The sequence below is a fragment of the Pelobates fuscus genome, chromosome 3 (assembly GCF_036172605.1).
Source record: "Pelobates fuscus isolate aPelFus1 chromosome 3, aPelFus1.pri, whole genome shotgun sequence".
Taxonomy (NCBI): domain Eukaryota; kingdom Metazoa; phylum Chordata; class Amphibia; order Anura; family Pelobatidae; genus Pelobates; species Pelobates fuscus.
The window spans coordinates 364,896,380-364,923,621 of NC_086319.1; the positions used below are offsets into that span (position 1 = coordinate 364,896,380).

The 27,242-nt window shown below is 43.8% G+C and overlaps 1 protein-coding gene across 3 annotated transcripts in view; it reads left to right on the forward strand.

The window, feature by feature from the left end:
* The window catches only part of LOC134603400 (nuclear receptor ROR-alpha), a 500,942-nt gene that overhangs the window by 399,285 nt on the left and 74,415 nt on the right, over positions 1–27,242 (forward strand). The window contains exon 1 of one of the 3 annotated variants that reach the window (XM_063449323.1): positions 16,818–16,906. The exons of the other annotated variants lie outside the window; for them this stretch is intronic. Coding sequence (XP_063305393.1) covers positions 16,879–16,906 — 28 coding nt within the window. The 5' untranslated portion in view covers positions 16,818–16,878. Of the gene's footprint in view, positions 1–16,817; positions 16,907–27,242 lie in introns of those variants that run through there. 3 annotated transcript variants of the gene reach the window in all.

The following is a 27,242-nucleotide window of genomic DNA, read 5'->3' on the forward strand; positions in this document are numbered from 1 at the left end:
CCTGTATAAAAGACACCTGGGAGCCAGAAATCTTGCTGATTGATAGGGGATCAAATACCTATTTCACTCATTGATATGCAAGTCAATTTATAACTTTTTTGACATGCGTTTTTCTGGATTTTTTTGTTTTGTTATTCTGTCTCTCACTGTTAAAATACACCGACCATTAAAATATAGACTGATCATTTCTTTGTCAGTGGACAAACATTTAAAATCGGCAGGGGATCAAATACGTTTTTCCCCTCACTGTTTATTTGTGAATACAGGCTTTGTTGTTTTAGTGATCGCTATACAGAGGTTTACAGGTGAGGACCAGAATTTTACACTGAATTCTAAACTATGCACAATGCAAGTGCAAGGTAACAAACTTTATTAAACCGTGCAACAGTCGTCTTTAAATATTGCAACAGAATTATGTAGGAACATGTGAGACAGTAGGTCACAGTAATTAAACCGGGAGATGGCCCTGTGAACAGTGGAAGTATCTTATATTGGGAGCAAAATCAAACAATATTTTACAGCGAAAGTTTCTGGGTTTCAAAAATGAATGGATGCGGAAAGTAAAAGATAAACAGATTAAACTAAGGCAGTAAGATTGTTGGGTAGGGCTAGTAATGGACCCATTGATTTAAAGATGGCCCAAGTTATGACGGGTTAAGACGTGGTCTACAAAATTGAAAGCAGTAGAAGAATTGTTAGATTTTACTGATATTGCAGCCACGTTTCTTGTAGCAGTTTGAGTTACAGATCTGAGGGCAAATGCCACACTGGAAATGGCCACGTACAGAGAGATGGAACTGTGAAAGAAAATAAAATACAGTTTATTACAATTAACATGCTAAAACATGCATTATCGTTAGCACATAATGTGAGAATAATCCTACCACTCGAGGTGTTAATATACTGCATGCATTAAATTGTATTTTAGGTTTTCATCACTCATATTTCTCCCATGCCTCATTTTTTTTATTTTCTGCTGTAGATCTGTTTTGCGGTCCTCCAAATATACATGCCACATTTTGCTGTGCATCTGATCTGAAGCAGTTGCACTTTTTTTTTTAACAAACAATGCCTATTTGGGGAATATTTTCTTAGTCCCCCTAAACGCTAAAATAAAATAAAAAAACAAGCTATAATACAACTGAAATCCCAATGCTGCTTAGCACGTTCTAACGTCACGGGGTCCAATAAAAGCCTTTTCATAGAGAAGGGAGGTACGGAGGGACAAATATTTAATGGAGGGTATAGGGAGGCAAGAGACCTGCAGTTAAGAAGGAAGGGGAAACACAAGAAGGAGGAAGGGGAAGACACAGCCTCTGCCTGGAAGGGGAGAAGAAGAGAACGTCTTTTGCCAACACGCAGTGCACGCTGACGACCAACGTAAATTTTGCATTGAACTGGCATTTGGCCAGCTGCCCAAGTCACGTGTGCAGAGGGTGTAACTAGCCACTGGTACAAAACTGCAAATATCTCAGAATATAGAGTGTTTTAAACAGATTCACTGCACGTCCAGAATCTTTGCTCTATGACCACTTCAAAAAGCAGAAGTTGTCATAAACGAAAGAAGGAGTAATTAGGGATAATGCTTTAATTGTCCTTCCACTGATAAAATGCTTTTGGATGCAGTGCCGAGGTGGAATTGAATACAGTGCCACAGAAAGATCATAAATTGTCTGTTTGCTAGAGCTTGATCTGCCTTTTTGTTGTTGTTGTTGCAGAATAAAAGAAGGTTGCAAACATCAAATGCCACCCACAGCTGGGTGCCACAGGCAATAAGCATGTCTATGATTCATGGGACGATCCAGTGGCATATTACGTAGGATGGATAATAAAGAGCATGCTGTAGTTACTCTGTGATTTGAAATGCAGGCATATAGAATATTTTAGCACTAGTCATACTGTGCTCCACCCTGTTCAGTATTCTTTGTTTTGGAAGGTGTCGGTATCTTCTTGTTAGTTAACAACACACTTAATATACATTACTTCCTGCTCTTATGCCATTCAGCCTCCTGATTGGCTACCATTTTGCTAGTTCCAAGAGACTCCTGTCGGCCGGGGTAGATGCACTCTGCACCCTACAAAAATTCTGATTACCCTTGTGTGAGAAAGATTGTACACAGAGAGACATGCTAAAGCAAGCATGTCAAACTCGCGGCACGTGTGCCGCATGCAGCCCACAATGGATATGTTTGAGACCCGGTGAGCTGCAAGTTTGCCATGCTTACCAAGGCAGAGTAGGCACCTGCTCTCCCCACATTGCAGGTGCCTACTCTGCTCAAATTTACCCGGCCGTGAGGGAGCTCAGTCTTCCTGCTCCTCACTACTTCCGCTTGTCCTCTGTAGTGATGCCAGGTACCGGAATATAGAGACCTCTCTAGAAAAGATCCCCACACCAGCTCCCAAAGGTAGGGAACAATAAACAAAATGATGTGAGTGTGTGCAAGAATGTGTAAATGTGTGTGTCTGTCAGTGAGTGTGTCTGTCAGAGTGGGTGTGCGTGTCTGTCAGTGAGTGTGTGTCTGTCAGTGAGTTAGTGTGTGTCTGTCAGAGAGTGAGTGTGTGTGTCTGTCAGTGAGTGTCTGTCAGAGAGTGAGTGTCTGTCAGTGAGTGAGTGTGTGTGTGTCTGTCAGTCAGTCAGTCAGTGTGTGTCTGTTAGAGAGTGTGTGCGTGTGTCTGTCAGAGAGTGTGTGTGTGTGTGTGTGTGAGTCAGTGTGTGTGTCTGTCAGAGAGTGTGTGTGTCTGTCAGTCAATGAGTGAGTGTGTGTGTGTGTCTGTCAGAGAATGGGTGTGTCTGTCAATGAGTGAGTGTGTGTCTGTCAGTGTGTGTCTGTCAGAGAGTGAGTGTGTGCATCTGTCAGAGAGTGAGTGTGTGCGTGGTTCTGTCAGAGAGTGTGTGTCTGTCAGTGTGTGTCTGTCAGTGTGTTTGTGTCTGTCAGTGTGTGCGTGCCTGTCAGTGAGTGAGTGTGTGTGTCTGTCAGTGTGTGCGTGCCTGTCAGTGAGTGTGTCTGTCAGTGAGGGAGTGTGTGTCTGTCAGTGTGTGCGTGCCTGTCAGTGAGTGTGTCTGTCAGTGAGGGAGTGTGTGTCTGTCAGAGAGTGAGTGTGTGTGCTTGTCAGAGAGTGAGTGTGTGTGCTTGTCAGAGAGTGAGTGTGTGTGTCTGTCTGTCAGAGAGTGAGCCTGTGTGTCTGTCAGTGAGTGTGTCTGTCAGTGTTGCGACAGTGTTGCCGCAGCTGGACATTGGAGAAACTGGAGGTGCACGGAGGCACGAAAGGCCACGTCACATTCCGACGTGACGTCAACGTGCTCCACCTTCACAGCGTTTCAAGGAATAGTGGGAGGATACGCTTTGGCACAGGGTGCGGACGGCGCCATTGGGGGTATACCAGAGGCTGGACTCCGGAGTCGCATACTGGCAGCGGCAGCGGAGTATGCTTGTTGGCTAATATTGTGTTTTTGTTTTTTTTGTTATACAAGTGCCGGGGTTTAGTAGAGGGGTGTGCTAGGACTTAGTAGAGGGGGTGGGGACTGGGATTTAGTATAGAGGGGGGGACTGGGGTTTAGTAGAAGGGGGTGCTGTGGTTTAGTAGAGGGGGATGCTGTTTTTTTTCTTTTCAAACCAAACCTACTTTTATATGAAAATGTAAGTTGTTTCCTTTTTCGGCCCACATGAACCTAAACCATGCTTGTTCTAAAGCAATAGAGTATTCCATGCCTTACTAAGAGATTGATAGATCAAAGACCTATTTTATTGTCTGGTTTGGTTTATCTGCTGTGTAGCATCACTTAACCCTTTCAATAACAAGTCTTTTTTGATTGAAAAAATAATAGCATGACATTTATTCAAGGGATGCATAGCTAGCATAAAATAATTTAAATAAGCACCATTTTTATTTTTTCGCTTATTTGTTCAGCCTTCATAAAAAAAGCTTAGTTTAAAATTCTGGTTCTTACTTTCACATTTATACATAATGCTGCACCCACCTATCTATCCTTCCTAATCCTCCCTAATACACAAGTATGACCCGTCTAGGCCCCTACGCACTGCCGCAGACTTATGTATATCCTCTGTCCGTTCTCCCACCTCTGATGCTCACCTTCAAGACTTCACTAAGGCTGCACCGTTCCTGTGGAACTCCCTTCCCTTCTCCGTTAGATGTTCACCCAGTCTCCAGTCCTTCAAAAAATCATTAAAAACTAACGCTAGCAAAAGTGCATTGAGGTAAATGCATTGGGTTAGTGTCATTTTTGTCCTATTCCTTTGTGAAACTTGTGGGGCTAAGCATGCTCATCTGTGTTATTCTGTGTCTAGGATCAAATCCAACTTTTTATTCAGCTTTTCTGTTCTCTCATAGCATAGACCTGGCCTGTCTATGTCCTTACCTTGCCTGTGGGGTCTGACAGTAGATTTCTATACTTTGAATACAATTCTGGCTTTTTTTTTGCAGAAGACAATGAATTACTATCACGTGAATCATTATTTAAACTGATAAAATACTGAGTTGACCATGCCAGGAATGGAACTTGTAACTATGACAGAATTAATCCATCCAAATTTCACGATTTATTCAAAAACAGCTGATCTGGAAGAATGTACCACCTAAAAATCCAGACTTTAGTTAAGTACGATACTGCATCTAAAGCCATATCTGCCGAACCATCTCACTGTTACTTGCTCCCAGATTGCCTTTAGCAAATACCTATATAGGAACTATTGGCCAAGTTCAAGAATTTTGAAGTTCAGAGGCACATTTGGATCTTAGTAAATTAATGCTGTGTGTGATTTATAAATATGTATTTTCTATATACCAGTAAAGGACAACAAGTCAAAACATTGCAAGCAAATACTCCAAAGTATAAACATCATTAATACATCACAATAGGCTGGGCAAATTTACATCTCCAATACCTATAGGCAGGGGCGTACCTAGAGCATATGGCACCCGGGGCGGGTCCTAGTTTTGGCACCCCCCCCCCCCCCCCCCGCACTTTAAAATGTACAAAACACCCACAATTTTTTTTAATGTATGTATGTTTCAATGTAAGCATGCTTTTGTATGGAGTAAGTGTGAGTGAATGAATGGGTGTGTTTGTATGTAGTGTTGGCATTTTAATGCAGGCATGCTTTTGTGTGTAGTGTTGGCGAGATGCAGTGGTGTGGTTATATATAATGGTGATGTTTTAATACAGAGGTGTGTTTGTATGTAGTGTTTGCACTGGAATGCAGGGATGTGTTTGTGTGTAGTGTTGGCAAGATGCTGAGATGTGGGATTGCCATATTTAAGGACACCAAATAAGGGAGCTACCTGCTAAACAGCACCCTAATTTGGTATCTTTACATATGGAATCTCACATAAGGGCACCAATTTAGGGAATTCTCTACTAAATAGCTAAAAGATCTACATTTTAAAAGTCTTTTTCTTAATTTTAATATTTAGGTTGTTTAGTAGATAACTTACTTATTTGTTATCCTTATGTGGGATTGACATATTTAAGGACACCAAATTAGGGAGCTATCTACTAAACATATACACAACCACAGATATACACACGCATTTAGTTATTAAGAGGTCCAACCAACCTCCCTACCTTACTCTGGGAGTGACAAGCGGTTGCTGCTGGGCTGGGATCTCTGTGCTCTTCTTTCACAGCTCACTTGCACGACCAGTAGTGATGCCGATGCCAGGATGACGTCATCCCCCGGCTGCCGGCTTACTGCAGGGCGTACACAAACTCCTATATGGTCCATAAAAATGTTTAATCTCACTGCCTTCCAGTATATATCTGTCTTATCTGTCTGGGGGAATGTGACAACATGGATGTATATGTAAGTGGATGAGTATTACTATCAGGAGAAAGGTATATGGCAGGGTGGGACAGTGTGGTGGATACTATGACAGTGTGTGCCATTGCACACAGTGGATTGAAGGAGGTGACTGCAGGTGAGGTGGTGAGTATATGGTGTTTTATGTCACGGGTGGCAACAATGCAATTGGGTGTTATATGGAAGAGAGGATATTATGTCAAGGCAGGGGTGTATGGCAGGGTGTGTATTATGATACGGTGGAGGTATATAGCAGGTAGGGGATTATGGCAGTGTGGGTATTATATGACATGTTAAAGGGGTATATGCCAGGGTGGGAATTATGACCAGGTAGTGGGTTTATAGCAGGGAGGATATTATGACAAGGCAGGGGTGTATATGGCGGTGGTGTATATGGCAGAGAGGGCAGGGGTGTTGAAAGAGGGTGTGACTGAGGGAGGGGGTGACAGAGTGACTGAGGTGGGCTGACAGGGTGACTGAGGAGGGGTGACAGGGTGACTGGTGACAGGGTGACTGAGGGGGGTGACTGGTGACAGGGTGACTGAGGGGGGTGACAGGGTGACTGGGGGGGTGACTGATGACAGGGTGACTGAGGGGGGGTGACAGGGTGACTGAGGGAGGGGGTGAGAGGGTGACTGAGGGAGGGGGTGAGAGGGTGACTGAGGGAGGGGGTGACAGGGTGACTGAGGGAGGGGGTGACAGGGTGACTGAGGGGTGATTGGTGACGGGGTGACTGAGAGGGGGTGACAGGGTGACTGGGGGTGACTGATGACAGGGTGACTGAGGGGGGGTGACAGGGTGACTGGGGGGTGACTGATGACAGGGTGACTGAGGGGGGGTGACAGGGTGACTGAGGGAGGGGGTGAGAGGGTGACTGAGGGAGGGGGTGAGAGGGTGACTGAGGGAGGGGGTGAGAGGGTGACTGAGGGAGGGGGTGAGAGGGTGACTGAGGGAGGGGGTGACAGGGTGACTGAGGGAGGGGGTGACAGGGTGACTGAGGGGGGTGACAGGGTGACTGAGTGGGGGTGACAGGGTGATTGAGGGGGGTGAGGGGGTGACAGGGTGACTGAGGGGGGGTGACTGAGGGAGGGGGTGACAGGGTGATTGAGGGGGGTGAGGGGTTGACAGGGTGAGGGGGGGGGGTGACAGGGTGACTGAGGGAGGGGGTGACAGGGTGACTGAGGGAGGGGGTGAGGGTGAATTTACAATAATATTTTCTTACCATGATTCAGGGGCTGTTTCTCTCCATCCCAGCCCAGGCAGTGCAGGAGGTGCAGGCAGAGTGGCCGCAGGGGAGAAACCTGGCAGAATGCACGCTCTGCGCCCCCTGCTGGCACACTCCATAACAGCATCCCTGGTGCTCAGTGATGACTCAGAACACAGGCTGGGAATCCCCTCCCTGTTCTCTGACTCACTCACTGAGCGCCTGAGCCGCGAGGGAGAGGACGACCAGCAGGAGGGACAGAGTGTGGCACCCCCCTACTGGATGGCACCCGGGGCGGACCGCCCCCCCCTTAGTACGTCACTGCCTATAGGCACAGAATTCTCAGGGGACCCAACTTTACCCCTCCCCCTCAAAAAAACATTTTTGTATCGCTTGTTCCATGATTTGAAGTATGAATTTAATCTTTACTTCCTCCCTCTGCAAAAAAAATAAAAAGGAATATGAAAACATATATATAAATGAAATAATGTGGCTGCCTTCTCAGTCTACGGGCAAATCCAGCCATGGGTGTAGGTCCCCACGGTGTACTAGAGAGCTGAGTTGAGAAATGTTTCTACTATTCTAATTTGGCCTGAATGTTGCAATTTAGCAGTCAACACTCAACTAGTCACTGTTTAGAGACTAAACTCCAGAGAGCAAGTGAACTGAATATATTGAAGCAACACGCTAAGCTTCGAAACCATTGTAAGTAATCAAACCGTTTTAGAACTGTTTGACTTGCTACTTGGGATCCGCAAGGTTCCGTTCCTGCTTCCTCCTCTCCGTCTTAGCCCACTGGTTCCAACTGATCAGCTCCTGCGCTGTAATGGTTGTGATACATGGAAAGTTCCTTAGGCACGTGCCCTGGAGAATTTAATTATTTTTTTTACATAAATTGTCTTTAACAGCTGTGTGTCAGGTATAAATATATGATTTGCTGATACATATGTTCTCCAACATACAGTGCATCTTCAGCACTGTTTTAAATTGGTGCATACATCATATCACATATTACAAGGAATCATTTATACATTTTCTATATTGCTTCTTATACAATATATACACAGCACCTGACTGTATTCCAGTTTAATAATAAAGAGTCTTTGCCAGAGGCAACCTTTCTTCCAATAAGTATAAAATGAGGCAAATCTACCTCCAGACTAACTATTTAATATATCTATGTGAACAAAAAGATATTGCTATTTAGCTAGGCAAAGTGCAGTATGCTATGACAACACAACTTCACAGGGCAGACTGACCCCATGGCATTTGACCATAGGCTGAGGGTTCTCAACAGTGCAGTCATTGGCTTGCTATGGAGATCAGAAATCAGCCCCTATAGTTTTTTTTTTTTTTTTTTTTATACAAACTACAATAGCAGGACCCCGTGTTATGGTGAGCCCTGCAACAGTTACCACTTTTTATTCACTTTCAGAATGGCCACCACAACTTGCACTTTTCCTCTACGCCACAAAGTTAGTTCCCACATGAGCCCTGTGTGGACAGGGGTGGGGACTTGAACTTACATAGCCCAAGCCCCCCCATATAAAGGAACCCACCCAGGACTAGATAATGAGGAGAGCACATCAAATGGACAATGGCCAATGTTTAACCCCTTAAGGACACATGACATGTGTGACATGTCATGATTCCCTTTTATTCCAGAAGTTTGGTCCTTAAGGGGTTAAGGCAAATATGGAGGGAGACACGAGCATGGCTGAAAGATGTGTGTGAGGAGATAAGAGAGAGTTTAGTTGCTGAGTGGATTGGAAAACATTAATTTGGTTTGCAACCATTTGTGGAAATAGTTGGTTGTTATTAGAGATTGTCTAAGCAAGTAATTGATACTTCGCAGAAGCAGCAAATGTGGTTTATGCTTTTTTATTGCAGGAAACATTGTAATGTGACACCTTGTCATGTTATGGTGAAGAATATTAAATGTTATGTTGAGTTATTCATTTGTTGGTGATAAATTCTTTGAGCCAGTAACTACATTGCTCATTATCCAATTTCATTGTCTATGCTAGAAATTATATTCTGACATGTTTAAAGTAATTTTCTTTGTAACGTGGTATGATTATGTACTGATTATGTTAATATCGTATAGATTGTTGTTGTTACAATAAATTATATTTTTAAGTAATATAGTTGTTGTATGTCATATTGTATTGAATTATAAAATTAAGTTTAAGTACAAGAATGTGGGATGAGAGGTAAAATAGTAGGGGTCTTTTAAAATCAAAATTATGGGCGTGACCCCATAATTAATATTGCCATATTAATATTCTTAATATTAATAAAACATTTTTTTTTCATGATTTTCACAAAATATTATTTTTAATATTTTGTCCCGCAATTATCCCTACAATGAGGAAACACAATGTCCATTATAATACACCTATGAATTCACACACTTACATGTCTATTCTCATTCACACACACACACACACATTCCTTGCTCAAGTACACACACTATTGCATTCACCCAGAGTGACATTCATAAAATACAACACTGCTTTCACACACACAGACATTGATATGCCTCATTAAAATGCCCAGACATTCACACACATGCCCACTCCTCACTAATACACCCCCGTGTTCACACACTCACACATTCCATACAAAAACATTGCATTCAAATACATTGGACATCAGAATATATGTTTGTATTATATAGGGGGAAAATGCCAACTAATATTTTATTGCAGACCAATATTGCATACTGAATTTGAAAATGTCTACATTCATAAAGATATATTATTTTATGGAAAAACTCGTAAATAACTGCATTGCAATTTCAATGCAAATGATTTTGGGGAAAATTAAATGAAAGAGAGAATTTTTGCTGCCATATCCTTCTGTTTCTCATTAGGGTATTTCATGTTTATTTGCTCTCACTCACAAGTCATAACATGTTTATTAATTACTATTATGGGTATGTGTATACAATTGTACATTTCCTGCTGCTCTGTCCATCATTTCCTGTTTTAAGGTGGGTGGAGCTACAGTGCAATTTTTTTAGATAGTGATAGTGTTAATACTCTTGACAGGATTTACAATCTTCTCTATGAGACAATTAAAGGGGTTTTATATATATGTAACTTTTTAAAGAAAAAAACCCTTTTTTTTATAATTCTTTATTTTTGGAGTGCATTTGCTGTTGACAGAAACATTTGTCAGCATGAAACGAGAATACTATACATTGCTTTGTCACATTTATAACAGTGGTCATGCTAGCTGGTCTGCACTTTTTAATTTTACATGCTTGAGGTTATATCGTGCGTACTTGTTAGTGCTTTACAGTAACTAGGTGCCATGTTGTGGTTATGTGTAGTAGGGTGAGAAGTAGCAGTTCCTAAAGTTGTGGTCTTTAGGTGGGTTCAGTGCCAGGCTTGTCCGCCCCTCTTTGAGTATCGTGCCCCTGACCTACGAGGTGTTAGGGTGGGTAGGGAGTGCTGGGGGGGGGGGGGGGTGAGAGAAAGGAAGGGGGGGGGGGGGTGATGTCCCACCAAGTGAAGTTTGTTGGTGTGGTAGTGTTTCTATACATGAGCAGTGCCCTGTACCAGTCAATACTCCTGTTTGTGGTTTTTATGCTGGTAAACTTGTGCATCACTAAGTAAAAAAATAACTTAAACATAGGGTTAAGGCTTAACAAATTAAAACATGAGATGAAGGCATAGCAATGGGTCTTCTTTGAACTTCCGCGCAGAGCCACGTTCTTTGGGCCAGCTTGGCGATGTGAGTCCTGTGTGGGCTCTGGATGGTCAAGTCCCTTGCATATTAGGGCCTCTGGGGATGAAATACTCTATGTTATCTATATCCCAGGATTTGTCAGGGCCGTTGGGGACGTCAGTAGGAGTTCCCGTAGCAGGTAGTGGCAGTCCTATCGCCTCCAGAAATGCTGTAGTGTCATCAGGCGTGCGGAGGGTATGTATATCTCCATTGCGTTTCGCCACTAGGGTGCCCGCTGGGCCTCAGTGATATTGCACCCTCGAGGACCGAAGGTGGGTGGTTACTGTCCCCAGTGATATACGCCACTGAAGAGTTGCCTTGGAGAGGTCTTGGAAGAAGTGTAGCAGTGAGTCCTCGAACTGTATGGGCGGCTTTTCTCGGATTGCCGCCATGATGTGGGCCTTGTCGTTGGCTGAGGTGCAGCGAATTATGACATCCCGTGGTGCGGTGGTGGTTCCTGAGCCAGGAATGCGATATATCCCTTCTAGGGTGAGTCTATTGTTCACCGCGGGTGTTATGATAGTGGCTAGCAGCCTCCGGGTATAATGAGGCAGCTCCTCCGCTGTTATCCCGGCTGGGATGCCCCTAATCTTAATATTGTTGCGACGTTGTTGATCTTCTAAGTTAGTCACCCGTTGTGAAAGGTTGCACTGCTGGGTGTGTAGCTGCTGTACCGCGCCGTATCATCTGATGCAGGTCAGAGAGGAGCACCTTGAGATCCCCTTTGGTCGTCGGGGCCGAGCTGTCGGTGAGGTGGAGGCTCGTCGGGTGTTCCTGTAGGTGTGGAGGTGGTGTGTCCCGTTCAGCACTCCATGGCATTTCAGGCTGCGGGGTCTCCTTCGGCAGGGTTTTAGGTGCCGCTGGCCGATGTCCATGTCGGGTTTTTGTGATCTGTGCCCCATATGGAGGTTGTGTGGTTGCGGAGTTAGTAGTGTGGGCTCCGGTTCACCTATGTTGTGTGCTGCCAGGAGGCTATCTAGGAGTGTTTCCAGGCCTCGAGTCTGTGAAGCGTGGTAGGACCCGACTTTGCGTTTTGACCTGGTTTGCCTTGGGGTGAACGTGAAGGGCATCAGTCAACGCAGCCTGCCGCCCTGTTTGCGGTGCCGTGATTTGTTTTGAGCTTCGGAGGGTCTGTGTAGCGATTTTCGGGTACAGTTTACAAGGTAAGCAAGGAGCGATCAGGAATGGCGTCTGTTCAGCTCAAGCGTCGGCTCCGCCCCTTAAAGAAAAAAATACTTTAACTCCTATTCATTATGCTGGCTGGCTAACATATTTTCTCTTTACCCCCATCCAATCTATTACTAAAAAGAAATCAGGGTGCTGTCAGCCACAGGAAAATGGTTAAATATCTTAAGAAAGCCTGAGAGGGACACTCCAAGCACCATAACCACTTCAGCCTATTGTAGAGGTTTTTATGATAGGATGCTATGGGACCAGTTGCAGCAGTGTTTGATAAAAACTGGAGCAATTATCCCAAACACATCGGGTTATTGCACTCCCCTTGTGCTCACTTTTGTTTCTAGCCTGGATTTGCACGATTAAAATAAGTATCTATTCACTATTCTCGAGTTAGGTTACATATTCTGACAAACCTGTGATGGAATATGTCAAGATTGCATGTCATTGATGTAGAGGAGACCTTACACCTTGCCTCCGGAAGACACAAACGCTGGATGCCGTATAGTGCGCATCGGTGCATACTCCAAGCACTGAACCTTTCCAGTAATATAGGATTTTTTCCCCCTAGTTCTTGTCAATTCTCAATAGGTTTGACCAAAACCAGTGTCTTAGAACCTAAAGTCCACCATCTCTGCTGGAGATGTCATATTGAGGGAATTCACATTCTTTTTATCAATGTAACAATTCGGACAGCGTGTGCATGCGTTTCATGCTCATTATCCGTGCAGTGATTCTCTGTAAGCACTGGCGTATAATTGGAGTTGACCTCACTAAGTAGCCTTTAACCCTTTCAGTGCCACAAAAGTCACACAGGGCCCTGAAAGGAATCCTCTGCAGAGATTTCACATATAGTCTCCTAGCACCACAACCACTTCAATCGACTTGGTGCTTGGCAAGACCCTTTAAACTAAATCTACTGTCTGTTTATGTTCCTTGCACAGAGCAGTTTATTGTTTAATGTGCCATTTATAGCAAAATAATGTCACTGGAAACACTGGAATTGTAATAGACTGAATATTTTTTTTCATAGTTTAACTATTATTACCTACATTTTACAAGTACATAATCAAATTACCATAACTCTCTGTTTAGCGAATAAAGCGCAGAGTATTTAATATGTTCCTAATGTCTCGAAGGATGGATAAATATTACAGATCCCTCTACAGAGCAAAAACCTTTCTCTAATTTAAAAAAAATAAAATAATCATTATTGCATTACACAAAGCATTATTATCTGAAAATATTGCCAAGTAGCATTTTAAAGCTGAGCATCATTTTAGAGAGATGGAAAATAAGAGAAGTAGAAATGGTATTAATTGGAAATGTGCCTCTAATACCATTTCTCACCTCTCTATGAGGAGAACTATCACCCCTCCTTTCTCCACTTTCTCCCTCACCTCTACATGTGGTGTGCCAACTCTCCCTCTCTGTAACCCGCCTCCGACTATGGAGGACTGCCCCGTCCCCATTCTTAAAGGGAGACTATAGACACCAAAACAACTTTAGCTTAATGAAGCATGGGTAGTCCCCATATAAAAATATGAAGCATGGGCGAGATTGTCTTCCATTAAAAAGGGATGGTTCATGTAGGGTGTAGGAGGCAGTCCTCCATAAGGAGGAATAAGGAATGAGGGTCCAGGGGTAGGAGGTAGTCCTCCCAGAGAGTAAAGAGACACTATGAGCATTAAAACAATTTTACCTTAATGAAGCAGTTTTGGTGTATAGATTATGCCCCTGCAGTGTCACTGCTTAATTACCTGCCATTTAGGAGTTAAAGCGGCACTGTCACGCTGAACTTACCTTTCTTGAATCGATTCCTCTTCTCTCCCTCTGTCAGGATCTGCTCTTCATTTCTTCCTGTCTGCCCTAGTTTTCTTTAAAACATAAGACAAAGTAGGGTCTTATGGAGGTTTCCTACGCTTGGCCAGTGGAGGAACAAAGTGTGCTCTGTTTCCTGTGGTCAAAGCAATTTTGCCACAATTCTTACCTTTCGCAACCTTACGCGATGCTTCCTGTCAGTATTCCTGAATGTCCTGTCACTTAGACAGGACGCCGGAGAAACCACTGAATTTTGTCCAAACAGAATGAGAACAGTTTCTCCAGATGGCAATTTGTTGGTGACTAGGGGGACAATTAGATGTAGTGGAGTTGGGAGGGGGGGGTTAAAAAAACAAACTGGATTCGGCCATGACAGTGCCGCTTTAATTAACTTTTGTTTCTGTTTATGCAGCCCTAGCCATATCTCCCCCGACTGTGTCTTACACAGCCTTCCCATACACTTCCTGTAAAGGAAGCTAGATATTCTAGGTTCCCTAATTGCACAGTCTGTTTACGTTAGAATTTCTTATATCTTGCTCTGTTAATAACCTTCTAGAGCCTACAGAAGCCTCCTGAGAGTGATTACAATTTGATGTACAGAGCAGGAGATAAAAACTTGTAAAGCAAGTTAACATCTGATTGAAAATGAACCAATTTGTTCATGCAGGCTGTGAGTCACAGACAGTGGAGCCAGGGCTAGGTCTGCATAAACAGAAACAAAAGTGATTTTACTCCTAAATGGCAGAGAATTGCGCAGTGAAACTTCAGAGGCATGAACTATACACAAAAACTGTTTCATTAAGCTAAAGTTCTTTTGATGCCTTTGCTCTCTCTATGGAGAACTACATCCTATGCCTGCCCCCCCCCCCCCCCCTTTCCTTATTTCTCCGTATGGAGGATTACCTCCTTCTCCCCACATGCCTCATCTCTCTCTATGGAAGACTGCCTGCCCCCATGATATTTTTTTATATGTGGGACTACCCATGCTTCATAATATATCTTCCATGCCTCAGCTCTCTTTATGGAGAGCTATCTATCTCAGCAGCTCTCTATATATATCCCCTCAGCTCTGTATATGGAGGGCTACCTTCCCCCCACTTTCTATATAGAGCGCTGCCTCTCCCCCCCCCGCTCTGTATATGGAGGGCTACCTTTCCCCCCAGCTCTATATATGGTGGGCTACTAATCCCCCCAGCTCTGTATATGGGGGGCTACCTATACCCCCAGCTCTGTATATGGGGGGCTACCTATCCCCCCAGCTCTGTATATGGGGGGCTACCTATTCTCCCAGCTCTGTATATGGGGGGCTACCTATCCCCCCAGCTCTGTATATGGGGGCTACCTATTCTCCCAGCTCTGTATATGGGGGGCTACCTATTCTCCCAGCTGTGTATATGGGGGGCTACCTATTCTCCCAGCTCTGTATATGGGGGGCTACCTATTCTCCCAGCTCTGTATATGGGGGCTACCTATCCTCCCAGCTGTGTATATGGGGGGGGGGGGGGGCTACCTATCCTCCCAGCTCTGTATATAGGGGGCTACCTATCCTCCCAGCTGTGTATATGGGGGGCTACCTATTCTCCCAGCTCTGTATATGGGGGGCTAGCTATTCGCCCAGCTCTGTATATGGGGGCTACCTATTCTCCCAGCTCTGTATATGGGGGGGCTACCTATCCTCCCAGCTGTGAATATGTGGGCTACCTATTCTCCCAGCTCTGTATATGGGGGCTACCTATTCTCCCAGCTCTGTATATGGGGGCTACCTATCCTCCCAGCTCTGTATATGGGGGGCTACCTATCCTCCCAGCTGTGTATATGGGGGCTACCTATTCTCCCAGCTCTGTATATGGGGGGCTACCTATTCTCCCAGCTCTGAATATGGGGGGCTACATATTCTCCCAGCTGTGTATATGGGGGCTACCAATCCCCCCCAAGCTCTGTATATGGGGGCTACCTATCCTCCCAGCTTTGAATATGGGGGCTACCTATTTTCCCAGCTGTGTATATGGGGGGCTACCTATTCTCCCAGCTCTGTATATGTGGGGCTACCAATCCCCCCAGCTGTGTATATGAAGGGCTACCTATTCTCCCAGCTGCGAATATGGGGGCTACCTATCCTCCCAGCTCTGTATATGGGGGGCTACCAATCCTCCCAGCTCTGTATATGGGGGGCTGCCTATTCTCCCAGCTGTGAATATGGGGGCTACCTATCCTCCCAGCTCTGTATATGGGGGGCTACCAATCCTCCCAGCTCTGTATATGGGGGGCTACCTATTTTCCCAGCTGTGAATATGGGGGCTACCTATCCTCCCAGCTCTGTATATGGAGGGCTACCTATTTTCCCAGCTCTGTATATGGGGGCTACCTATCCTCCCAGCTCTGTATATGGGGGGCTACCTATCCACCCAGCTCTGTATATGGAGGGCTACCTATTTTCCCAGCTCTGTATATGGGGGCTACCTATCCTCCCAGCTCTGTATATGGAGGGCTACCTATTTTCCCAGCTCTGTATATGGGGGCTACCTATCCTCCCAGCTCTGTATATGGGGGGCTACCTATTCTCCCAGCTGTGTATATGGGGGCTACCTATCCTCCCAGCTCTGTATATGGGGGGGCTACCTATCCTCCCAGCTCTGTATATGGGGGGCTACCTATTCTCCCAGCTGTGTATATGGGGGGCTACCTATTCTCCCAGCTGTGTATTTGGGGGGCTACCTATCCTCCCAGCTCTGTATATGGGGGGCTACCTATTCCCCCAGCTGTGTATATGGGGGGCTACCTATTCTCCCAGCTGTGTATTTGGGGGGCTACCTATTCCCCCAGCTGTGTATATGGGGGGCTTCCTCCCCCTGGCTCAGTCTCTGTTTCTCCTGCTGTCACAGACAGGCCACGTGTAAGGTGGGATCAGAGCTGTGAGGGGCGTGTCCCCTCGCTTTCTCTCTTGCCTGCTATTGGTGGATCTGGCGGGCTGGGCGTGTCTGCTGTCAGATTTGGGGGCGTGTCCCGGCCGGGTCACATGGACTCTCATATGGCAGCTCCGGGCGGAGGATGCGGCAGAGCGAAGCTGGCAGCTGACAGGGGTGCACCGCGCTGGGCTTCGAGGGCACCTCCGGCCGGGCTACCATGTATTATGTCATCGCCGCCATGAAAGGTGAGTGACGGCTACGGCCGGGGGGGGGGAGGCGGCACAGTGCGGGCACACAGGGTACAGGAGGGAGCCGGGCAGCACTGGCAGCCGGGCACAGTGACTGGCTACCGGGCACACAGGGTGCAGGAGGGAGCTGGGCGACACTGGCAGCCGGCACACTGACTGAGTCAGCCGGAGAGACTAACAGACCGGGCACACTGACTGACTGACTGGCCACCCGGCACACACTGACTGGCCACCGGGCACACTGACTGACTGGCCACCGGGCACACTGACTGACTGGCCACCGGGCACACTGACTGACTGGCTACCGGGCATACACTGACTGGCCACCGGGCACACTGACTGACTGACTGGCTACCGGGCATACACTGACTGGCCACCGGGCACACTGACTGACTGGCCACCGGGCACACTGACTGACTGGCCACCGGCCACACGGACTGACTGGCCACCGGCCACACGGACTGACTGGCTACCGGGCACACTGAGTGGCATAGGGGGTGCATTATGAACTATCAGGGCACACTGAGTGGCATAGGGGGTGCATTATGAACTATCTGGGCACACTGAGTGGCAGGGTGAGCATGGTTAGCTGGGCACACAGACTGACAGAGAGGCAGCATTGAATGGCAGAGAGATAACATGAAGGGCTAGTTAGCTGGGCACTAATAGCAGAGAGGCAGCATTAAGAGCTACCTGGGCACAATAACTGACCGGGGGGCATGGTTAGCTTGGTACATTGACAGCAGAGGGGTAGTATGCTTACCTGGGCACTCTGGCAGAGGGGGAGCATGGTTATCTGGGCACACTGACTGGCAGAGGGGAGCATGGTTACATGGACACACTGACTGGCAGAGAAGGACATTGTTAGCTGGGCACACTGACTGACTGGCCACCGGGCACACTGACTGGCATAGGGGGTGCATTATGAACTATCTGGACACACTGAGTGGCAGGGTGGGCATGGCTAGCTGGGCACACAGACTGGCAGAGAGGCAGCATTGAATGGCAGAGAGATAACATGAAGGGCTAGTTAGCTGGGCACTAATAGCAGAGAGGCAGCATTAAGAGCTACCCGGGCACAATAAGTGACGGAGGGGCATGGTTAGCTTGGCACATTGACAACAGAGGGGTAGTATGCTTACCTGGGCACTCTGGCAGAGGGGGAGCATGGTTAGCTGGGCACACTGACTGGCAGAGGGGAGCATGGTTACCTGGACACACTGACTGGCAGAGAAGGACATTGTTAGCTGGGTACACTGACTGGCAGAGGGGGAGCATGATTAGCTGGGCACATTGACTGGCATGGTATGCTTGGCACTCTGACAGCAGAGGGGTAGCATGCTTACCTGGGCACACTGGCAGAGGGGGAGCATGGTTACCTGGACACACTGACTGGCAGAGAAGGACATTGTTAGCTGGGTACACTGACTGGCAGAGGGGGAGCATGATTAGCTGGGCACATTGACTGGCATGGTATGCTTGGCACTCTGACAGCAGAGGGGTAGCATGCTTACCTGGGCACACTGGCAGAGGGGGAGCATGGTTACCTGGGTACACTGACTGGCAGAGAAGGACATTGTTAGCTGGGCACACTGACTGGCAGAGGTAGAGCATGGTTACCTGGGCACCCTGACTGACAGAGGGGCAGCATTAAGAGCTATCTGTGTACAGTGGTTAGCAGAGGGAACATGCAGAGCTCTCGGGGCAGTCTGGAAATATGAGGAGCTCCCTACCTGGGCACAGCCAGTGCACGCAGGCCTTTAAGGTAAGAAAGGGTGAGGGCAGGACTGTGGGCAGTATGCCCAGCCACTCAGTACACTCTAGGTCAGGGGATAGTAAAGCCTTATGGGATTTGTTCTTCTACAACTGCTGGGCACCTACGGTTTTGGCCACACCTGCCTAAGGGGGAATTGGGTCAGAAGTTAACAGGGAGTTGGAGATAAAGGTCATCCAGTTGGGATATAGGGAATACTGGTCATCCAGTGGGGTGTAAGGGATAATGGGCATCCAGTAGGGATGTAGGGGATAACTCCAGAGGTGGTGCTGATATTCCTTGTGGTTGAGACTGTAGTGCTGGAAAAGAGACTGTGTTGATTTTGTCATAGTTTGTGTTCTATTGTTTATCCTACCTACCTTTAAATGTAAGAGCATCACAGTATTCCCCAAAGTTAGACTCCAACAGTCCAGGTTAGTTACTTATTATGTAGGGATTCTGTTCAGGACCCTGCAGTCCAGTTTCCTAGCTTGTTTTGCATGTTCTTTTGTATGAACCAGTGGTTGTTTTTGTGTGTGTGTGTGTCAGAATTGTTAATGAATTCAGTAGAAATCAGCGGGCCTGCAAAGTATAGAGTTTAGGAAAAATAACATTGCACTAAGTTTATACACAGGACCACATCAGAGTTCCAATAATGAGGTTCTAGCTTTAGGCACGCATGATTGTGGACCGTGATTCTATGATGCTCAGCCAGCCACTCAGCTGGCTGAGGATCATAGGAAAGGTACTTCACAATAGTTTGAGTATCAAAGGTTGGTCCTTATTGGCTTACAATACCAGGCAGCAGCTGTTAGCATGTTCCTGCATCAGAATACGAAAGCTGTGGTTTGTCTATGTGTGGGTACCCCGACTATTACTCTGTAACATGCTCGCTCATTGTCTATTTCATATATATATGTGTATATATATATATATATATATATATATATATATATGGCTGTTTTGTAAGTGAGGTTGTGGATATTGTTTCCTTTGAAGCCCACACAATCTCCAGAACCATCTGTATCATGCAACTTAATAAGACAGTTTTAGTAAAAATCTGTAGCTATAACTTCATTAGATAAAAAAAATCAAATAGTATGGGGCAAACATATAGTACTTTCTCTCCTTACCATCATTGTGGTTATACCATACTATACTTTGGTATGTTCTAAAGTGATTCTATAAATTAATACATTTGTTATCTGTCGACATATTAATTACAAGTTGCCATTCGTTTGAGTAATGTGTGTAGATATAGACGTGGTTGGGATTATATAGATAAATATTCCCACGTTCTAGATATCTATATCACTATCTCTCACATCCACGGCTATATCTATGAATACTCTGAGATCCTAATTTAGATGACAAGCTTAATTGGGTATTCTGAAAAATTGTGTTAAAGGCCTCGGAAGAGTGACTTTACTAATCATTGACCTTTTTAATATTTAACGTATGTTACTTTTTAAAATCGATGATTTTCTGTGAGTATTTCTGTTCCAATTTTTTCAGTTTTAGTACTTTTTATTTTGCGATTTGTATTTTTGCATAGCTTCCTGTAATAGTTTAGGGTAAGTTGAGAGCTGAACAGTCACTGTTTTTTTTTATTATTATATCACAAAATACTAAACAGTAGCCCTGCTCTGTAATCTAGCGTTGCAGGTTGCCAAATGATGGTCAGCATTACTTAAGCATCGATTAATGTTTAATTAAACTGAGCATCTTTTAATAGCTGTCTGTTGACCTTGAGACAGGAGGTCATAGTCGGGTCTTATTCAGCTCCCTGGTATAGATTTATTTATTTTTTTCCCCCATGATAGGACATTTGGCTTTACTATAATCTTAATAAACAGACGTAAACTGTGGCCTATGTAGATTATTTTAGAGCAAATTATTTTGAAAAGGTAAAATTCACTGGTGCAAAAATTGCCAAAGTTTAAGTAAATTTCTCTGATTTGATTATCTATTCCTCTTTCTGCCACTTCTGGCAATACCAGCATGTCTCTCATTTCTTAAAGCGAAGACATATTGTTGATGATGTGATTTGGGGTCTGTTAGGTGGTGATCATGTTTGTTTCTCTTCGTAAGGGGCCTTTCTGCGCTAAACGTGTTTCGATATTTTCCTGTGTGGGTAGTGGTGTTGTTGACAGTAAAATACACGAAACTCGCAAGGGATGTTTTTTTAAAAAAGAAAAAGCAACTACTGGTTTAATATGATGTAGTAGTACATGTGTTTTTTTTTTTTTATATATATTTTATTTTATTTGACACCTATATGTGTGTGATGCTTTTGCATTTAATATATTAGAAAGCTGGAATGATGGCTTTAAAAAGTTTAGTAACATTTTTGTTGGTATGCATATATCAATACAATAGCATCAGTTTGATTGCTATTGTCACATTGTAAACTTTTATAAGACTGTAGCTGTTAATGATATCTAATATATATATATATATATATCTTGTACATTTTTAAATATTATGTAGTGTGCTCTTTGTAATACGACTGTCATATTCAGACGTTATACATACATGCCGCGGCCAGGGCCGGTGCAAGGATTTTTGGGTACATAGGCGAAGATGAATTTTTCCGCCCCCCCCCTCTAAAATTAACATCTTCACCTATGTGCCTCCTAACCAGCCCCTCCCTCTTCCCCGTCCCTTAGTGTTCCTCTCCCCTCCCCCCTCTTTTCCCTGTCCCTTGGTTTCTCTCTCCCTTCCCCTCTCTGTCCCTTGGTGCACCCCTCACTCTCTTAGCGGTCACACTCCCCTTCCTGGTGTGCCTCCTACCTGTCTTGTAGCGTTGCGGAGCAGACCCTCTACAGGAGCTTCAGTTTTCTGTACCTGGCTGGACTGACAGGAAGTGCTCTCTCAGTGAGCACCTCCTCTCAGTCTGGCCGGGTACAGGAAACAGAAGCTCCTGTACTGCGCTCCGCTCCGCCACGCTACACTCAGTGGTGTATACACACTAACAGCCAGACACACTCAATGACAAACACACAGACGTCACTGACAGACACAGACTCACTGATCTGACACACACTCATTCATTCATTGACAGACACACACTCAATCACAAACGTACTCTCACTGATTTGACAGACACTCACAAACACACACACACAGACACACACATTCATACAATCATTCACAGACACACACAGACACATACACACACTCACATACACAGACACACACACTCACAGACAAACACATACACAGACACACACACACAGAAACACTCACAGACAAACACATACACAGACACACACTCACAAACACATGCACAGACACACTCACAAACACATACACACACTCACACATACACATACACAGACACACACACATTTAGACAAACACACACTCACACATACACTTTCAGACACAGACACACACACTCACAGACACACTCACACATACACACACACACTCACACATACACTTTCAGACACACACACTCACAGACACACACAGACACACACATACACTTTCAGACACACACACTTTCAGACACACACACTCACAGACACACACACACACACACACACTCACACATACACTTTCAGACACAGACACTCACACATACACTTTCAGACACTCACAATTAAATATTAATATCCACCCAGCCTCCCTACCTGGAGAGCTGGTGTGGATGTGTCCCTGGGGTCCAGTGGGGCTTCAGTGCAGCAGGCGGCAACGTTCTAATGAGAGGCGGCGAGGGAGCTCTAACCTGTCTGCTCTGCTCCCTCGCGGGCTGTCTGCTGATGCCGGGAGTGACGTCATATTCCGGCTCCCGCAGCATCAGCACACGGCGCGCGAGGGAGCAGAGCAGACAGGTTAGAGCTCCCCCGCCGCCACTCATTAGAACGTTGCCGCCTGCCGGGGGTCCAGGAGGTGACCTGGCAGGAGGGAGCGGTTCCCTCCTGCCGGTCACTGGAATCTGGCGCCCCCAGAGACGGTGCGCCCTAAGGCGGCCGCCTGTGCCGCCTTATGGACGCGCCGGCCCTGGCCGCGGCCTTGCTATAATTCATACATGTTTTGAGTTTCTATTTAAATTGGATCAGTGAGCGCTGTCTTTGACTTGATAGATTAGCATTGCACAAAGTTTTGCCAGGCCTGGTATAAGGATAATTATTGGAAAAAGCTAATTAATTAGGAAGGAGGGTTTGGACATGTTTGTAAATAGTTTTTTCAAACGTGGCTGTGCTGTAGAATTCTAGGCGCAGTTAGTTCTGGGTATCAATGAGAGCATATGACAGGATTATACATACAGAGTGTGACAAGTTTTTATTTTATTTTTGAAACCATTGCATCGTTCTGCAGGACGAATGGCTTTGTAAAATATGTGACATAAAAGTTTACATCTAAATACTAAATATATCAAAGGTTTGAACTGTGAAATTGTGTGTCAACTTCCAAGTGTGTTCTATGATAAACTAAAAGGAACGCACACGTTTTAAAGGTCTCAACGTCTAGACCTCTTGAACATCTAACAGGTTTAACCCCTTAAGGACCAAACTTCTGGAATAAAAGGGAATCATGACATGTCACACATGTCATGTGTCCTTAAGGGGTTAAAATTAAAGAGTCCATTCTATAACACTTTCACAGTGGTACCATTGACCCATTGGTGAAATATAAGAATTTTTCACTAAACCTGGGATTTGTGTGAATTCATCCAGGAATTTTAATATTGGATCAAAATCAGTTAATTTGATACATTTTACAAATTTCATCTGTTTTAGCAATTTGACTGTATTGGTCTAAAATCTTTAATTTCTCTTGTAAATTCTCCAAAATAACCGGTACAGTAAATAAACCCTATGGTGTACCTAGAATTCACATTCACTAATTACAATATTATATTTTTTCATTTATATCTAAGTGTTCTGTACTGCTTTTTTGCAGATTTGTATAACTCTGTCGAAGGAGTCTGAATATTCAGAGCATTGGATTGTCTGATTTTAGCTGCTGTTGAAATCTTATATTTTACTAAGAAAATGCTGGCTATGGTATTGGATATTGGAGTTTAATAAATTGTCTGAAAATGTGATCAGATGTAAGTTTAGTCAATAAACTGGATTAATAGCCACTTACGTAAATATGGGATCTAAGTGTACTTAGTCAATACAATGGGAATTGTAGAAAATCCTCTAATTCTGCTAACTTTCTAGTTCTTTTGACCTAAAATTTACAAATACTTAGTCAATACTTGTCTGTTTCCAGGTTTGGGAATAATCCTCTAAACATATAGCTATAGTCTGTATTAAGAGTTTATTTAAGGGTTTATTTAACTTGCTAAATTTAGGCACCAAAGTGATATATCCCATAAAATATTGCAACCAATTATAAAGTGGTACAGTGCGTGAAACGTGCTACTAAAAGTGCTGTATGTGATGACCGCAATCCTCAAACATACACCAATATTTAATATAGCCGATTCGCTTCAAGTGTGTAAGATACTGTCCTAATATATATATATTTAATGGATAAAAGATTCCCTATATTTGCCCAAGTCTTATATTCAGCAATCTATTTACTTTATTTTTGCTTTAGCAAGTGTGGTGCGTCACTTTTTTCATTACATGTAGTTCATGTCAGCCATTGTTAACTAGTTGTATTACTGTATGTCGAGAGATTTAGCACTTTCTCCATGAGTTTTGTGCATTTAGTCAAAGCCTCTCTTCTTTTTCCTATGCCAAAACTACATGTCTGACTATCCTTCAAAGTAAAACTTCTACTTAAAAAATGGGTTAGAAGAATCTTGTTTTGGAACACTGTTATTCTATGGAAGATAGGGGCTGGTGATTTTTCTATACCTTTGTGTTTTATTCTTCTAACTCTCTCTCTGTGTATTGGCTATCATAGTTTGGTGCTTCTCTCCAAATCCAGAGGTCCCGTGAGACCCTGTGGAAATGAGGGAGCTTTATTAAGGTAAAACGGGTGCTATTCTGGCTGCACAGTCCTAAATGTTGAGAAATTGGTGATTGTCCTTGTTTAGCATCTTGCACCAGTTTTTGTCTTATTTACAAAGCAGTGAGTTTTTGGTGACATGAGGACTGCTGTGCACAATATCAGTTGGGGACTAAAATAAAAACCCAAAGTCACATGAAACTGAGTTTTTATTCAACGCATCTATTTAAACTTAAACTTTACAAATATATAATCAAACCAGCACAACTCTCCATTTACTTAATAGAACCATATTATTTCTCTAATTTGAGATTTTTATTTGGAGATTGTATTTCAGAAATGTGATTGGCACAAAGACTAAACAGAATAACAATAACCCAACAGATAATAAGTGTTCCTGACCGTACTGATCCAAATAACCTGTAAGAGATAAGTTGTTGCAGGTCCCTTTCAGAGATTGGTACATAGTAATAATATAATATTAAAACAATACGAATCGTGCCTTGGACATGAGTGACTGACACAGAATTTAAAAAACATTTTTAAATTTTTTTTTTAAATCATGGAATGTATAATACTTACAAATTATTTCTAATTTAATTTGCGTCTATTTGAAATATATGTAATACAAAGGCTACCTTTTAAAATTAAAAATAAAGATGAAATATCTTTTTCTTGCCAAGTATTTAGGTAAGAAAGTTACCTTTTTTTTTTAAAATTGGTATGTTGATCATAGAAATCTTAAAATGTTAATTCCATGTATTACAATGACGATATAAGCACCAGATTTTGTTATTTCACTGATTTCGTGCGCATGTAGACCAATTTACCTATTTTAAAAAGGAAAAAGAGAACACGAATTTTCCTCTACAGGAAAACGCTACGTGTGGGGGGGCGGTTGTATGATCTCCCCTTCGCAATTTATTATAGAGGTTACATTGTAACAGACCGAAAGGTCAACTAAATAAAGCCTTTATTTCAGCAGTATTCATTCAGTGAGATTGAATCATATTATTTTGGAGCACAATAGATTGTGTTCACGGTGATAAATGAGGTTTTGTGGTGGACAAGGGGAAAAAGGCTTGCAACCCCGGTCATAGGGAGAGGTTAATTCCAAGAATAGAACGGTTAAAAACATAAATCATATGCAAATAGTTACTGATATGAAACTGAAAGTCTCACTAGCACACTTTTGGTTGTTTTGTGTAGTTTTGATCTGTTCCCATTAAGCATATCTCACAGTTACCTCCTACCGGTGCTTGCCGGCAGTCATTGTGGTGGTGGTGGAAACCATTCTTTGATTTCCCAAGGTCCACCAAAGTACTTGACTTCTCCTTAACTTCTCTATTAAGTCCTTGCTAGATCATAATTGACAATTGATTTAAGGAAAAAGAAAATGAAGGTGATGTAGTGGGGAAAAAAAATTGATCCCTTATGGACTAGTGATATTGTTTGCCAACTCTAAAACGGATCCCTAAATTCCTTAAACCAGTATGGAATGTGTTGATTTTTTGATATTGGGAAGTTAGTATTATTTCTATATTTGTTAAAAAAAAAAAAAAAAAGAACTGTTAAACACTAGATTGTTACAATGATATCGACGGTGGTTTTTCCTTAAAAAGACAGTCCGAGCACCATAACCACTACAGCTTATTGTAGTGGTTACAGTTTGAGAGGTCATAGGGTTTAATCCTTTTTTTTTTTTTTTTTCTTCGAACCTGTTTTAGGGAGCTTGTTTCAATTTGGCAGCTCAGAAAGGGTTAAGAGCGATTCAGCATGGTTGAATCAACCTTACTGTACGACGCTGTTGAATGAATAATAAGGAAAGTGAAATATAGTCATTATTGACCTGATCCCATGCAGTGGTGACGGGCTTTGTTTTTTTTTTGTTATACCACTGTCAAATTATTTTGACAAAGACCCAGGAAGACTGCTCCAACAGCCTCCTTACACCACATCTTCTATAGATGTATAGTGCGCCTATCTTCCCCTCAAGGGTTAACATTAGATAAGAATAATAGTTGGGTGATCCAGTGGGATATTTGATTGCCATTCCAAGAGCGGAGGATAATTTTAACACATCAAATTTATAATTGGGAAAACCTCTTAGAGATTTAAAAAAAAAAAAAACATTTTTTTTTTTTTTGCCTTTTCTCTGGATCACAAACAGTAACGCAGAAGTGTAAAAGGTTGAACTTGGTGGACCTAAAGCTGTTGTTCAGCCCATAATGTGTTATTTCATAGTTACTTTATTGTTCAAATCTGTAACAGGCTAAATAAGGACATTATAGCTCCAGGGTAATGCCATAGCTTTAGTCGGCCGTGAACGCCACTGACATCCCCTTCATTGCATAGCTTGTTGGGATATTATTCCTGAGCAAGAGAGGAACTTTCAACCTGTATGGAATGAAAATCATTGCTGTAATAACACCGCTTTTTGCCTGCTCTGTTATTGAGAGAAGTCACCGGCTAAGCACAATGCTAAATCTCTGATATCAATCACAGAGTGTAAGAGGGAACACTAACATAGGAAGCTGAAAGGGCAAAGATAACCTTTTTACAACCTTCATTTATTTAACCCGGTATGCCACATACAGGAGACAGATTTAGCAGTGTTCTTTGTCATCTTAATAATAATCTTTAAAAAAAAAAAGGAAACAATTA